The 16,345-nt window shown below is 51.3% G+C and overlaps 1 protein-coding gene across 1 annotated transcript; it reads left to right on the top strand.

Moving 5' to 3' along the window:
• Window positions 1-726: 726 nt before the first annotated feature.
• LOC122383894 lies at window positions 727-14,273 on the top strand. Its single transcript, XM_043370751.1, has 13 exons — window positions 727-932; window positions 1,136-1,289; window positions 1,926-2,088; window positions 2,765-3,089; window positions 3,669-3,819; window positions 6,161-6,322; window positions 6,569-6,802; window positions 8,663-8,814; window positions 8,930-9,693; window positions 9,945-10,122; window positions 10,980-11,279; window positions 11,882-12,043; window positions 12,893-14,273. Exons 1-13 carry the CDS (start codon window positions 900-902, stop codon window positions 13,757-13,759), a joined length of 3,645 nt encoding a protein of 1,214 aa, XP_043226686.1. The 5' UTR covers window positions 727-899; the 3' UTR covers window positions 13,760-14,273.
• The last annotated feature ends 2,072 nt before the right edge of the window (window positions 14,274-16,345 follow it).

The following is a 16,345-nucleotide window of genomic DNA, read 5'->3' as shown; positions in this document are numbered from 1 at the left end:
AAAATAGGTAAGCGAACAATACAAATGTACATAGGTACTTCCGTGGGTCATTTTCAAAGACCTTCACCCCTTTCCGCTACGTAGCCCGGGAGCCGAGTTAGGAGAATGAGTAAAACCGTCCCCGTCGTTAAATACATAAGCAATTCATGAAAAACGTAAAATCAGGTTTTCTTCAGTCGATGTGAACGATCGGACCAAAAAGCAACATACGATCGAATTGTTATATGTTATAAGTGTCTTTGATAAAACAAGCGCCGATGCGTAATAAAGTCACGGTGCCGGTTGACAAAACCACTTATAACAATCAAAATCACATTATAGCTACGAACTTCAGATATGCGGAATGCGATGCATGCGTGAACTTACGTCAACAGATGCCCACATCTCTTGTAGTGTATCAGTAGGTAGGTACGTACATGAAAAAAAATGCAGTGCTCAGGGGAGAGCGCCTAAGTTAATTTCCAAACGACTGGGGAAAGCATAAATTTTTCACAATTCGAAAAGAAGATCAAATCCAGTGACCCCATGCAATACGAATTCGTCCCGTATGTGCTGCGCATCGAGCTACCACGGTCCAGGTGTATGTCTACTTCCACAGTCCGGTCTTGGTCCGCCCGCTGTGCAGCGACAGCCGGCTGCACGTGGACGCGGCCGCTGCGCCCGAGGCGCCTAGCGATGGGCCGCCGCGCTGCTTTATAATGAGCTGGTGGCCGCGCAGCCGGCCATTCAAGGGCTGCACGCCCTCAGTGCCGTCGCCCGCTCCGGAGAGCATTGAAAAGACAGGGAGCATCGACTGGACACAGGACTCCGGGGACACCGTAACACGGACTCCGGGGATACCGGCCGCACAGGACTCCAGATACATCGGCCCGACACGACTTGATTCCCGAGGTTCAGCCATGATGATCAGCATAGCAGTCGTGTTTCTATCGGTAAGTACTGTGGTCACTTAACCATATTACTCTTCGCCGGGCCCCAGTGACAATCATTATGCTGTTTCATCAGTCAGTTCATCAATACCCACTCATCACTGATCAGTAATCGGTAGGCATGAGCCTTTCTTCCACACCGCCTGCTGCCGTTCCCGTTACCATGCTGCCCCACCGACTGAGTATGCCCCTCTCTGTGGCGGTAGCTGGGCACAGCGCTCGCCGCCCCGTCCGACCCGCTGCTGGAGAGCGTGCTGCGCCTCAAACGTCAGCTGCAGCTCCGGCACAGCCACCTGTCACCGGCCGCCGGCCGCGCGCCACGGCTCTCCAAGCAGCTGGAGGACCTCAGCCCGCCGCCAGGTCAGTCTCAAGTGCAGACTTACAGAGGAGGCCACTTCGAAACTATTATCGGCTGATATGTGATAGAGTTCATTGAAGCGGTTTCTAGATTTCGATTGTTCACGAATTTCTTCCTGCGCTAGTGGTGCGAGTCTTAAATCTTGCGTCAAGTTTCCATATTTCGTTTTCGATAACCCTCGTCTTCTACAATTCGTCAGACTACGGAGGGGCACGCCATTTCATTTCATAAACTCGTTCGTAACCAATCATATGAACAATAATAGTATTCCTTTATTTATCTAGAACTGCATAAGGAATCAGCTGCAACGCGTCTGATTCGGTGTCTTCTGTGATGTTAGCACTTCGTCAAGTGTGCTCCAAAGTCGTGCATTGTGTTGTGCTTCTCGATGCAGTGTTCTGTGTTTTCATCCATTAGATGTCTTCCTCCAAACAGCGTCCCTCTGAGCAGCGTTCTTCCGCGCAGTGAGTTGCTCAGTCACAGTGTGTTCTCTGCGCAGCGCCCTCCAATGCAGCGCTCCTCGGCACGGCAGTGGTGTTTGTTAATCTGTCCAGTGCTTCATTCGGTGCCTCGTGTCCCTGAGCGCAGTGTTGCTCCTTCCCCGGCACCCCTGTATCTGAGCGCGGTCGCCCCCGCAGCGGACCTCCCGCTGAGCGGCCGCCGAGTACGGCTGGTCGGCGGCGCCGGGCCGTGGCAGGGCGTCGTCCAGGTCTACTTCGCCTCCGCCTGGCGCTCGGTCGTCGCCAACCGGTGGACTGAGGACGAGGCTGCCGTCGTCTGCCGTCAGCTGGGACACGTCAGGTTAGACACGCGAACCATCATTTCATTTTATCTGTTCACCATATCAGCCATGAGCCACGGGATATGCCCATTTATTGCCAGTCGCAGCACATTAAGCTACACAGCCCTGATAAAATTAGCTCCATTACTAAAGCACAAACAAGAATAAATATTAAATACCCAAATGTTCGCGTGCTAAATCATCTCCAAAGGTATGAGAACCACCAGTCTTCACATGCCTTATATAAGACAGGACATAATGCTAGATAGAGAACAATGAAATAAATATGTCGACCTATTGACATCGCTGCAAGAACTCGTTCATCATCCTGCAGGGAAGCCTAGTGCCTACAGATTATGCCCGTTTTCATTTTCTGCTTCCGCGTGAGACACCGCGAGAAAAGTATGTGGTCCGGTAATGCAGGGCGGAACGGCCAAGCCGAAGTGCGACCGCAAGAAGCTGAAGTCAATGCTGTTTTACAACATAACATCTTGACAGGAACAGCCCTGTCAATGACAATGACTGTTCCTGATAGGTCTAAACACGCTTAATCAGACGTCACTCGACAGGAAGCATTACACCCGAATACAACATTTGTCAGGTAGCATTCCGTACCCCTCAGTAAACAATTCAGTTTTTTTTTAGTTTGACAATTCAGTTTTCATTTTTAATATATTCTCACATTCCCTTTTGCAGCTACTTTCGGGAGGCGCCGTTGCCGACTGCCGATCTCACAAACTCCAGCGTCGCTGCCGACCCGGCCCCGGTGGGCATCCACAAGTGCTCGGGACGCGAGGCCTCACTGCTCGACTGCGAGAAGGCCGACGTGGACAGTCCGCCGCGCCCCGTTCAGGTCAACTGTCTGGCCGAGGACGACCTATCGTCGGGCCGGCGCTGTCCCTCGTCCCAGGTGCCGTTCGGCGACAGCTGCTACTACATCGGCCGCGAGCGGCAGACCCGGCTCAAAGCCGAGCTCGACTGCCGGCGCGTCAAAGGCACCTTGGCGGTCATTAACTCTCAGGTATGCTCGACGGCAGTCGATCCAATCGCAGCCAGATATGCTCTCCGATCAGATGGCAGCTCCCTTTGGCCGCCACCTCGGTGATATTACGCATCAACAAACAAGTGTCAGATGGGAGGGGTTGTGATGTTTCTCACACAATTCTTGGCCACAGGCAAACGATATCCGTCTTTCAACAGATTTCGTAAAATAATTAATACACTATGCTTGGTAGGTATATTCGAGTGCTATGCATACAGTTAACGTATGCTAGCAGTAGCTTTTATGGTATTTCGGTAATTTGGACGAAGCCAAAAAACTTTATTACCCCATAGATCGCCATCGAGTGCAAAACGTTTCCAATGTAACTTTTTCTTATGAAGGATGTTCGTGAACTCTCAATGCAAGTCAATTATCAATGACATACAATGATTATTTTTTGAGTTGTGTGCCAGTTTCATGTCGATGCAAGGTGTGCCGAATATGGGCTTATCTGGCTGAACATCGGCTGTCTTGACAGACATTGCACGAAGAGCATCGTCACTTTGCTAGAGACGGAGAGTATCTCCTAGACTAAAAGCGTATTGAAATATGTTGCAGCTCGAGAATGATTTTTTGAGTGGCCTGATGAGCTCCAACGACCTGAAGGGCATCCACACCGCCGGCCGGGGTCGTCGCATTGCCAGGAACTCAATCATCTGGAGCTGGGATGGATCCAACGCCCCCTTCTCCTTTACAAAATGGAATCCAGGTAAGAAAATTTGGTGACATTCGTTACATCATATGTGATGAAACATCCATGAAGGGAGGGACTTTAACTGTTAACCCTCGCATGTGTGCGGCGTTTTCCAGCTTCTAATGTGTAGGGGGGGGGTCGGTTGGACCCCCCCCTTGCCGTTTGGCCCCTGATCGAGCTAGAGCTTCGCGGAAAAAACGAGCGTATTGCCCGTGACGAGAGGAAGCCGATGATACCCAATTTTAAGGTCCTAGGTCATCGGTTGACCTTCCAGGTCAGGTCAATGACCCAAGGTCGGGAAAATCGGGACCTGTTAGAAAGTCGTAAAGTGTGGCTGCTAAGGGGTTTTTCGGGGTGCTGATCACGAATATCGTGTTAGTTTTGATCACAGATGATGTCTTTAAGCATTTAGACCAGGTCGGGTCAGGTCAGGTCAGGTCAACCAGTAGGCGTCGTGACGGGTATTAGCATTACGTGTCAACCGCCTCTGACAGCTTCGTAACATGTTACGAAGTCACCAAAACTACTTCGTAAATGTTCAAATGGTTGCTAAATTCGAATTCAGCTCCAAAAACTAGCCTAGAAACATGTAAAACTCGAAAAAGTGAACCGAGGTCACCAAAGGTCAATGACCTGACCTGACCTTCAGGTGACCTTGACACCCACCCTAATGCATGGGAGCAACATCAAATCACGTGTTTGAACGTTTGAAACCACGAAAAGCTTGCAAACGCGCGGCTAATGCGAGCCGACATACGCGGAATCGCGATTCCGGCCAAACATGGTCTCGGAAAAGAGGTCACAGGTCAAAGGTCATTGGGGTCAGGGTCATGAAATTTTCAGGGTAGGTGTAAAATTGATCAATGCGAGGGTACTGAAAGTTTCGTCGTGATCGGCCGCTTTTTACGCGAGTTATTCGCGAAAAACCATGGGGGGGGGTCCATCCGACCCCCCCCCCTACACATGCGAGGGTTAATTAAATAGTCCCTAGAGCAAAAATAATTCATTACTAAAAAGATCAAAATGTTTCACAGTGAATTAGAAGAACACTTGACAATAACGTAGTCTTTACGTAGGTACTCTTGACGTACCGCACGGACATGGATAAATGTCATATCTGGCATGGTGTAAATGGCATACATGCATGCACACATATCAATATCGGCGCATCGAAGGCACTCTTTCCTTTTAACCCGCGCACCGACGGGGGTCTGCGCCAACTTAGTACCGACGGGGGGGGGGGCGGATGACCGCCCCCCCCCGCTGAGATCTCGAGAACGAAGCAAGATAGCGACAAGCGGTAAACGGCATGGGATACGCACGGACAATGTCTACAATTTTTACAATGGTAATTTTCAGGTCAGGTCAAAGATGACGTCACAGGGGTCAAAAAGTCAAAATGGCGGCGCCACATATGGAGAGTTTTTCTCTAATAACTTTTGAAGTAGTCAAGATAGGAACAAACTAAGGGCATCATCGTGATTCTCTCGTCAATCCGCATCGAATGATATATATGTTGACCTCGAAAGGTCAAGGTCAAAGGTTGGCCTCAGGTCACGTGACCTCGAGGTCATCATGTACCTATATCATTCGATGCGCCTTGACGAGCTGAACACAATGAGACCATCCGTGCGGCTATATCTTGTTCCTGTACGGAGTTATTGGCAAAAAAAACGTTGGTGACCTTTGATGACGTCACATAACCTGCCCAGCTGCCCAACAGCAAAGCAGACCCCAAGGTAGTGAAGGTTGATCGTATATGAAGCCATGTATGGTTTATGGGGCCATCACGACCCGTTTTAGTGGTAAAAATAGGGAGTTGATTTTTCCCCATTGACTTTTAATGGGGAGGTCGAGAAATTGACCTGGCCTAAGGCTATCGATATCTGAAAATTCCGAGAGAAACAAATTGTAGCTACTAATGACCTTAAAACATAATGCTGCTTTCAAAGGCCTCCGACATCTACTGTAGCTCTGGCACGGTGACAAAGTTGCAAAAAAGTGACTTGAGGTTGGGTCATTCAAAGTGACCTGGTGACCTGACCTTAAAAGTTAGGAGGTTCAAACTTGCACACCATGTGTAAAAGTGATGAGAGAATAGTCGTACCAAATTTCGCGGCACCGGTTTTCCCGCTATCTACGAAAAACCTCGGGGGGGGGGCGGATATCCGCCCCCCCCCGTCGGTGCACGGGTTAAACCTTGAAAGCACCTCTGGCCAGTGGCGGGAGTTTGGAACGGTTGGGGACAGCAATATGAATCAATTCTGGATATAAAAGGCGGGAGGATACCGCACATGCGGTGTCGTGTACATACATGCGTTACTGGACTGTCACCTGCACGTCGTGTCCGTGCCAGACGAGCCGCCGGCGGCCGTCGGAGTGCAGCAGCGCTGCCTCACGCTGGAGGCGCCCGGTGCCGGCACGACCGTCGCCGCCGAGCCCGACTACGGCGTCTGGAGGTCATCCGACTGCAGCCGCAGTCTGCCGTACGTCTGCGAGATCCGGCGCAACTGGACCGGTGAGTGCCCGGCAGAGTCTGCCGCACCAGGCGCACCAGGCCCGGTGAGAGGCCTCAAACAAGGAATCGCTGCCGTGCTACACCAGAACGATACATGATGCGGTGGAATATATTAACTCTGCTATCTCGAGTGCTGCACCTGTGCGGGCCGCCCTGATGCGCCCTCTGCTCCGGCGGTCAGTCGATGCCGTGACAGCGCTCCCGCCCGTGGCTTAACCTCCGCCCGCCGCGCCGTCTCGCCCGCAGACTGCGCCCGGCCTGTTCCCGGCAGCTTCATTAGCTCAAAGACGACCACCGAGTGGGGTCGGACGTGCCTGCCGTGGTCCGATGTGACTGGCTTGCCGGGCCTCAGCAGTGCCGTCCTCCGCGAAAACTACTGCAGCAACCCGGACGGCGACGAGCGGCCCTGGTGCTTCGTCTCGCCCGACGAGTTCGAGTACTGTTCGGCGTACGACTGCCCGCCGCTGCTGCCACCACCACGTGAGACACAGCCCTCCCCCAACTCCCGCACAGTGTCCCTGCCGACCGAGCTCTGAACACTCGTCAGCACTACAAGACACAGCCCTCCCCCAACTCCCGCACAGTGTCCCTCCCGACCGAGCTCTGAACACTCGTCAGCACTACACGCGGCGCTGAACAATGAGCAGGCCACCAAACACCCACAGGTGCAGGAGAAGTGATCAGTTGGTATGAACTATCTTCACATAATCTATTTGAATAAATGTGCCGCTGTTAACCCGCGCCCTGGTGGGGTCCATTTCTAACGCAACCTGGTGGTAGGGGGGGGGCAACTTTTTGCCCCCCCCCCGTATCTCCGAAACTACTAGACGCATCAGCAAAATTCAAACGGCGTTCGAAAGCGCTATCAAATTTGTTGAGGGAAACCAATTTAAACCAATTTAATTGACCTCGGGGTCACCGATGACGTCACAGGTCACGTCAAAGATAAAATGTTTGCCGGTCACGGGTCTTCTAGGGAATGCGCTATAACATCGAGTAAACGCATTTTATCGAAAATCAGCGATTGGGCGTCAGTTGCCTAGTACATATGTTGCTATTAGAGGTCACTGATAATACCAGGTCAGGTCACCAAGGGTCAGCACATGAACCCAATTTTTTTTTGGCGATTATATTAAAAAATAGGGGTCAAAATTAAAAAAAAATCAAAATTCCGAGATAGCAGTTTTGTAGCCCTGCTAATATTACATCTTTTATATCTTTAACGTTTTTCTGTATCTTCAAAGTTACAGGCCTGACAGCTCTTCACGCGAAACTTTTTTTTGGTCGAAAACGGCAGAACATGACGTCTAGTCGTCTAGTGAAGTCAACTACCGAAAATCGTGATACCGATACTAAACCAAAAACCAACAATATCCATTTAAAAATACCGAAACCGAACCGACTTGGGAAATATGTGGAAAATAATACAAACTTGTTACCAAATTCTCAGCCACTTTTACATTAGTGAGGATTCATAATGTTAAACGCCGAGTTCCTCTCCTCCTTTATTCGTCTCTCGTCCATCCACCTCGGCTCTCGTCCACCGACTGACACTCCCCAGGTCACCGACCAGCACCGGCCGCCCCGCGTCCGGTCGCGGCGCATGCGCCGCGCGGTCCGGTCAGCTGGACCGACGGCCCGCCCAGCACTCACCGACGCACCGAAGGCCCGCCCGAGATCGAGCGGACCCGCTCAAACGGCGAAAAGGGACCAAAGTCCCACAATAATACCAACAAAATACCAAATGCGCTGGCCTTGAAATACCAAATACCAAGTTGGTATCGGTATACCAAACAGTTGGTATCCGATTGACATCTCTAATGACGTCACTCAGACGTAATTTGCGGCCAACCTATCATAGCCTTTGAAAAAAAAAAATGGTCACAATGTGTAAAATTGATGCCCGGGAGGGTAATGAAAGTTTGGTGACGATCGGCGCAGCGGTTCTGGAGATATATCGAAAAGTCTGGAGGGGGGGGGGCAAAAATAGCCCCCCCCCCACCAGGGCGCCAGCTTAAAAAAAACTGTTTTACTCTTTACCTTAACCAACGTTGAGGCTGTACTTAATAAACCTGCTTCAAAACTTTGGATGTGCGAATAATCATGTAGGTATAATCTTTGGCGTTGTTTACAAATTTTTAGAACAGTTATTACCTAAAAGAGGCATTGTGCTTTTTGGGTGTTATCCTTCTTTTTCTGATCTATTTGTACATAAGACACACACAAGGACACACCTATGGTTAGGACGCAAATCAATAACACGGACACTGACGCTGTGAAGTGTCACTAACACAATATACCCGAGTCGCAGTCAGAGCACTGACGGTGCCTCTGTTGCAGCCGCTCCGAAAGACAACTACACCTGCCACAGCCTTCAGTTCGCCTGCGGCGACGGCCGGTGCGTCAAAATAACGTACGTCTGCGACGGGGAACCGGACTGTGCCGACGGCAGGGACGAGGCCGTCTGTGAACATTTTCCATCCAGCTTTCAGGTGAGATCGTGCTACGTTTATTGCTGAGTTTTTGCATGAACATCATATAGTGGCATCGTATGGTGGTGATGGTGAAAGACAGTAAAAAATAACTCATCGCGTTTGCCCTTCACAGAGTTTCTTAGGATACACCGCCAAAGTCGATGATGCGACTGGGATCGTCTCGCGAGAAGGCAACGTCGGTGAAAAAACGTGCCAGTTTCTGTGTTTGGCCGACCCGTCCTGCTATGCCGTGATGTACGAAATACTCACCAAAAACTGTCTACGCATCACGACACCGCTAGGTCGACGACTCAGGCTGAAAAATAACTTGGCCGCGCTCTCCAACGTGCACGTGGTGCTGGACCGGCACACACCGTGCGTCGGCCACCGGTGCGACGACTTCCAGTGTCTGAACAGGACGGACGTCCGGTGCGACGGCGTCGTCGACTGCGAGGACATCTCTGACGAGCTGCACTGCGCCGCCGTCGCGTCCGTGCCGCTGCGTCTGGTGGACGGCGCCGCCGCCGGCTCCGGACGACTTGAGGCCCAATACCTAGGCCGCTGGGGTAGCGTCTGTGACGACGGCTTCAACAATCGCGCCGCCGATGTAGCCTGTCGGCAGTTGGGCTTCCAACGACACCGACGCCTGTTCAAGAACGGTCGCGGCTACCCGGCCGGCGCCGGCGCCGATTCAAACTTTTCCATATCGTTTTCGGCGTGTGACGGCGATGAGGAGCAGCTGGCCGACTGTGTGCTGCTCTACAAGGAGGACCGCTGCATCGCTGGCGAGCACGTCAGCCTCGAGTGCACCGACGAGCCGGGCCTGTGCACCCTGTTTCAGAACTTCTTCGAGTGTCTCGACAGCTCGGACTGCGTCGCACCGTCACAGATGTGCGAGTAAGTACGCGTTGTGGCCGTCCCTTTGCTTTGCATGAAAAGGATGGGACTTATACAGGGTGGAACAGCACAATCGGGAATAAATATCAAACGGGTTTACATGGTCATGAATTTAAAAACACAGCCCAAAGCTCTATTTTAACAACATACCATCAATCGGTCACCTTGTACCTACCCGTCATCCCACATGACCGCCCTCCGCGTCGATGACCTCAATGCGTAGGTATTTTAATAGTCCATTTTTTTTCTAGCGGCGAGGCGCAGTGCTCGGACGGCAGCGACGAGTCGGAGGATGTGTGTCCCAAACAGCAAGTGCGGCTGCAGCGGGACATCCCCGGCCGACCGGCTGCCGTCGAGGTCAAACCGAAAGGCTCGGAAAGGCCGTTCCTGAGCGTCATCAACCTGCCTTTCGGGGACCGCGAGGCCAACGTAAGACACGAGTTTTTGGTAAATTCGGCTTCTTACGAATCAGTATAAGCAATATCATGAAGGAATTCATTTCCAGAAATCTGGTAGCGCTGCCACCAAACGCAACCAAACATTGCTACAAAATCATGTGGTCAATTTCTTTTTTTCTCGAAAAATGCATCGGTCAAAATTGCAACGATATATTTTTGAGTTTTTGACATACCAACATGAGTTTAAGTTTCAAAATTTTGAAAATCAGAGATAGCAGTTTTGAAAACGCCAACGGTTAGCTTCAAAACTGGGCTCTAGGGATTGATGCAGAACCATGTTTAACATCAGAATTGACCGGTCATGACGTCACTCTGACGTCATTTTCGGCGGTTTTGTTGGGGTCTCTACATTTTCTGTTGTCAGGATGCACAGAATAGATGCCAGAAAGAGTTTACCAAGTTTGGTAGCCAATAGCCATCATGGCCTTCGTCCTTCGCTTAGGTCTCAGAAGATATGGAGGAAAGATGGCGGGGGGAGGCGTTTGGGCCCTCCCCTGACGTGGCGCGGGTCACGACAGCATAAATCAATGATCTGACCTAACCTGAAACTGCAGTTGGATGCGGCTTGCATCAAGAGTCAGGTGTTTCGCTTTCAGCGTTCCAAGCAATCGCGAAAAAAAACCGTCTGGAGTGACATCTCCATCCCTCTACTCCCTTAGCAGGCGAGGCGAGGGTTTAAGCTAGGCCATGTAACTGACACGCAGAATATGCCAATGTCCATATACAAATTTATTCCGAGTCCTTCGTATGTAATATGTATCCTTAACATGTACCACCGTTGACCGGCTACTGTCGCTCTGGTGGGGCGGCCTATCTGTGGTTCGGCAGTATTTGTGCGGCGCCCTCGGCGGCGGCCCGTACGGAGTGCCCATGGAGGACGTCGGCCTGCTGCCGGAGCGGGAACTGGCCGCTCAGCTGGTGTGCGGCGCAGACGACTGCGTCATTCACTCGACCACGCCCAGCGCCGGGGCGCACGCGGCCCGCCTGCGCTGCGAGTCGACGCCGCCACAGCCGGCAGAGCTGCGCCTGGTCGGCGGCGACGATCGCAGCGGGATACTGGAGCTGCGGCCGCCGCGGGCCGACTGGGGACGCGTCTGCGCCGCCAGCTTCACAGACGCTCAGGCCCAGGTAGGTGGCGCCATCCAATACCACCAACATCATGCGTGTTATATGATATACCTACATATGTCATACGGTCGCCCGCTCACAACCTCTCCGACGTGTCACTTTTGCTGGGGACTTTTTGTACGTACAGCATTAAATTGCGATTTGTATGCTTGACCAGTGCCTTATTGGAAGCAAGGCTATTAGAAGCGTACCATGGTCAATTCGTGATCCTACATCGCGGGATAATTCGGGCGGTCCTCAACATCTGATGTAGGTCTATAGCTAGGCATGCGTAAATGCGTTAGGTAAATATGCTTGATGTGGGCCCTTAGTGCATAATGTAATATGTACTCGTATGCATATTTACCTATCTAGCTCATAGGGTGAAAAGAAGTTCACACCGTGGTACTCGTTCAACAACCCAATCATAGGTATGTACGTACAATAGTCGCCTGATGGTTGAATCACGCAAATGTGATCGTAGAAAAGGCCCACAAAACAACAATAGGCCAGCGTCCTCTTACAGCGACGTTGGAAGGAGCATTTGATTGTGTCCGCCGCACACGTCCTTACATAGATCACACCGCTGCCTGCACACATGGTCACGGAGCTCGATATTACAGGTGGTTTGTCGTCAGCTGGGATTCAGCGGCGAAGCCATGTTTTTGGAGATTCCGAGGGACCCCAACAGCACTGTAAGCCTGCGTGCGATGGACTGTCTGGGCCACGAGAGCAGCATTGCTGAGTGCGTCCGGCTGCCCTGGATCAACACGGATGAACCGGAGGTGGGTGGCAGCTGACACACACGTCAGTTGGTAGACATATATTGTTTGGCCAGGAAATCTTATTATTTACATTTGTCAGAAATTGTCATCGGAACTGCTTGCATTAAAAAGCTCAAAGCTTTTTGTTTGTAGGTTTTATCTGGAGGTTTTGATTTTTTTCTTTAAGTTTTTTACACCCACACGCACACCCCTTTCGGTCGATTGAGACCATTTCAGAGTCGAGTTATTTTAGGCATTAGGAAAACGTTCGTCTGGGCGGCCATTTTGATGCATCGCGGCGGCAGAGCACGTGCCTGAGGGCAGGTCACCCATCAGCGTTGTCACTCCACCCTTCTTGAGTTTTTATGTGGACGAGGATGGATGACATGATTATGATTAATATAAGGAGGCTTGAAATGATCTCACGCATGTCAAAGTGTTTTTATTTTAGGCAAAATAAATATCTAAAACAGTAAAACAAGCTTTCGGCGTAATGCCGAAAGCTTGTTTTACTGTTCTAGATATTTATTTTGCCTAAAATAAAAACACTTTGACATGCGTGAGATCATTTCAAGCCTTCTTGAGAGTGTCGAGGAGCTACTTATGTCATATGACGGTGGCCAGTGGCTACCCACCTGTCATGTTTTTGTGAATTTAAGCCTTAAGGAGAAAGGCCCGTCCTGAGGAAAGATCAAGGGGATCAAAACAAATTTATAGAAGTATGACCTCTCACTGCATGTTTTACACTACATATATGTTGTTTTACAGACCAATCCTCCCTACACCAACGTAAGCCGCATGTATTATTGGTGTGATGCCAGCTATATGGTTTGGGCACTGCGTTTGTCTGACAGTGCCTTGCGGGCCCAGGTGTGCGGTGACAGTGGTGAGGCGTACGTCTCCTGTGACGGCGCGGCGTCACGGGATGTTCCGGCCCAGCAACTGACGGCCCAGTGCGCCGCGCGCGACACCGACCTCAGCCGAGTTCTGAACGGCGAGACCGGCCAGGTGCCCGCCTACGCGCAGCTGCAGATCATTGTGCTCAGCAAGTGGAAGACGCGCTGCGGCGCCACCGTGCTCAGCGAGCGCTTCCTGCTGACGGCCGCACACTGCGTCCAGCCAACGCGGACGGAGCGGCTGAGCGGCCTGAAGGAGCTGACCGTGTCGCGGCTGTCGGCCCTGCTCGGGGACGGCACGCGCGCGGCCGTGCGCCGCGTCATCGCCCACCCCGGCCACCGGATGCTCGGCGACAACACCGACGACCTGGCACTGGTGGAGCTAGAGCGCGAGCTGACCTTCTCGGCCACCGTGCAGCCGGCCTGCCTGCCGCCCAAGGACACCCCCTACTCGCCCGAGCTGGCGTGCTCGGTGGCCGGCTTCGGCAGCACGCGGCCCTCCTTCGGCACCGCTGCAGATGTGGGGTCCTTTGTGGCGGCCGACACGCTGCAGGTCGCCAACGTCACCTTCTTCACACGTGACGAGTGCGAGACGTTCTACGGGCGCTACAACGTCACGCTGGGCACGGTGTGCGCCGGCGACGCTCAGTTCCGGGTGGACACGTGCGTGGGTGACTCGGGCGGACCGCTGTTCTGCCGACTAGGCGACTCGGTCACCCTCATGGGCGTCACCAGCTGGGGCAACGGCTGCGGCCGGAAGGACCAGCCGGGCGCCTACATGCGCGTCGCCTCATACGTCCGATGGATCCAGGAGGTGGTGCAGGCCGCATCAATCGCCTGAGCCTAGGGTGGAATTCGCTGAGGTTTTCTTGGGGACCGTCACTAGACCAAGACCAGCCACCGCGGGCAGCGACTGGTCTGAGCTCAGGTGTCGGACCGGTACTGGAGGGCATTCGCGCAGATCAGAGCCGCTGCACGGCACCCGCACTGCGTGCAGAGCCAGAGCGGCATTGTTTTGGGGTTCATTTATACTCATGGGACGTCGGTTAGATTGTGTACATATCATGACGACGGATATAGGTTTAGCGTGTGATGTGTTTACACAGAGTTTCTGGTAGTCAGATAGGGACATTAGGTACTAAGGCCAAGTCACTGCTTAGTGCTTAGACATCATAGGTACATATACAACAGCGTCCAGTAATAATATTACGTAAAGTAGGTATGTGTCTGTTGTGCCTTTTTACAACATTACGTGACTTATTGCACAATTGTGTCTACCGCTTGCTACTCTATCAGTGTTTTTATTTGCCACGGGATCTGGTTATTTCCGCGTTTCAAATAAATACTCACGCTCATTTATTGCTTATATATCAAGGGCAAGATGGAGCATTGAATCATAAATTGGTGTCTACGAAGTTCTAACGCTGTCGGTAATGCTGGCGCCGCGGGTCAAATCGATGACGAATGCTGGGCCCGCCAGTCAGGAAATGCGACTATCATTTCTCCGGGACCGGCCCAAGTGGGACTGGTGGCACGGATCCAGCACACAGCACACAGGCCTACTATAGGCCACGCGGGGCATGCCGCACGGATCCAGTCCGCTGTCGGCTATGTTCACAGGGACAGGGGTCCCGTTCACGGCGGGAAGGGGTCCCGTTCATATAGCAGATCGGGCCCAGTCCGCAAGGCCAAGGGTATCCGTTCACAGGGGAACGGGTCCTGGCCCCAAAGGAGTACAAGTACATCCCACAGAACACAGACAAAGTTTCGTTGTCCAGAAATGTCTCAAAAACGTCCAGCCAAGCAGGGAGCCATAGGAGATAGATATCACTAACATCAACGAGCAATAATTGGCAGGATCACGTAAGAGCTAGTGGCATGATAGAGCTTCACATGCAGGCATCTCAGAGAGCTACGTTCATAGGCACATTTAAAGGTACTTAAGGGGTACAATTTATGACTGCAGGGATAGGGCGCCTCAGTCTGCACCAACACGCTCTGCGCGCAGATACACGGCGGAGCGGTCAGCGGTGCGCTCTAGAGAAATATCCACGCACACCAGTCGCTCCCAAGCGCATCGTTTATATATGTAGGTATGCACCAGGTGACGGATATTGCAGCAAGTGACGACTTTGCCCATCAAGCTAATATCACTGAGGAGCACCTGGGACAGCAGAACGGTCACAATTATGGCGTTCCTGATGTCAACTCTCATCTGTCCTAATAACGACAAATGCTGCAACGACGAGCCCTGAGGCGCAATGGTGCTGTGACGGTGGTTGTTCACTGTCCACCTCAGTGGGTCCACAAAGGCCAATGGAGACGTGCAAACAGGGATTAATACAAGGCCAACAAATAACAATGTACCAACGTTCGACAATTAATGGTGTACTTTTCAGAGTCAAGAGTAAAGCCTGTATTTTTAATCTAAATGATGGCAAATATTTCGACCCCCATTGAGGAGCCTTTTCAATGCGAAATTACATGGAAAAGTAAACGATGCAGACTACAGGCTTTACTCTTGAGACTCTGAAAAGTATACCATTAATTTATCAACCTGAGTAAAAGTAGGTATATAAGATGACTTTTATCGGTTGTTACTGGACAGGACAGACGGCTAGAGTTGGGGTTCGTGTACAGTAGCAACTGCGGGTCCCCGTACCAGGATATGGTACAGACATAGACTACTGTATTACAGAATAAAGTACTCTATGGTGCAAAATATGGCTTTTCATGTCAGCGGCGTACAAACTACATTAACCCTATTAGTGGCAGGGGGGGGGGTGTTTTTATCCACCCCTCAGGTTTTTCGGGAATATCTCCGAAACCGCTGAAGCTACGATGCTGAAATTTTCTGACTTTTCCTTAAACTAAATTGGGCACATTCCCTGAAAATTTCAAGTTCATAACTTTACCAGGGGCGGCTCCAGAGCACTGGGAATTGGGGGGTCCTATTCGTGAAGCGAGTCATTTGGGCGAAGATCACGATGCTGCACCAGTTTTACGAACAGTGAATAAAAGGTATCATGTGATAACATATACAGTTATTGTGCATCCTCTTTTGACACGTTTTTGCTATAATAGGCGGATCCAGGCGTCCAAAAAGGGGGGTTATGTTTTACCTCCCAACATAGGTGCCCTGACACCGCCTATGCATTACCAATACAATTTTAGTCGTTCTCTCATAAGAAAATTATAACATAACAAGACCATTACCACCCTTTTTAGAAACAGTACCAACAAAACCTTATTTACTATACTTTTTGTGTACCCCCAATCTCAATGATCTGTATCCGCCTATGATTTTTGAAAATGCATATTTTTAGGATCCATGTGAATTCCTGGTTCATTCTCTATCGATCGGCAAAAGTTGCGTTAAGATTGGTTCAGAAACCTGGCCGTGATAAACAGTCTAAAATGTATCTGC

The sequence above is a fragment of the Amphibalanus amphitrite genome, unplaced genomic scaffold (assembly GCF_019059575.1).
Source record: "Amphibalanus amphitrite isolate SeventyFive unplaced genomic scaffold, NRLGWU_Aamphi_draft 000176F_arrow, whole genome shotgun sequence".
NCBI classification, from domain to species: domain Eukaryota; kingdom Metazoa; phylum Arthropoda; class Thecostraca; order Balanomorpha; family Balanidae; genus Amphibalanus; species Amphibalanus amphitrite.
This window is presented reverse-complemented; position numbering and strand designations above follow the sequence as displayed.

Bases quoted from the DNA above. Each gene is read 5' to 3' on its own strand.
- LOC122383894 (XM_043370751.1), top strand. From the start codon at position 900: ATGATGATCAGCATAGCAGTCGTGTTTCTATCG. The intron at 933-1,135 runs GTAAGTACTGTG...CTGTGGCGGTAG, and splicing joins TAGCAGTCGTGTTTCTATCG to CTGGGCACAGCGCTCGCCGC. The intron at 3,090-3,668 runs GTATGCTCGACG...AATATGTTGCAG, and splicing joins TGGCGGTCATTAACTCTCAG to CTCGAGAATGATTTTTTGAG.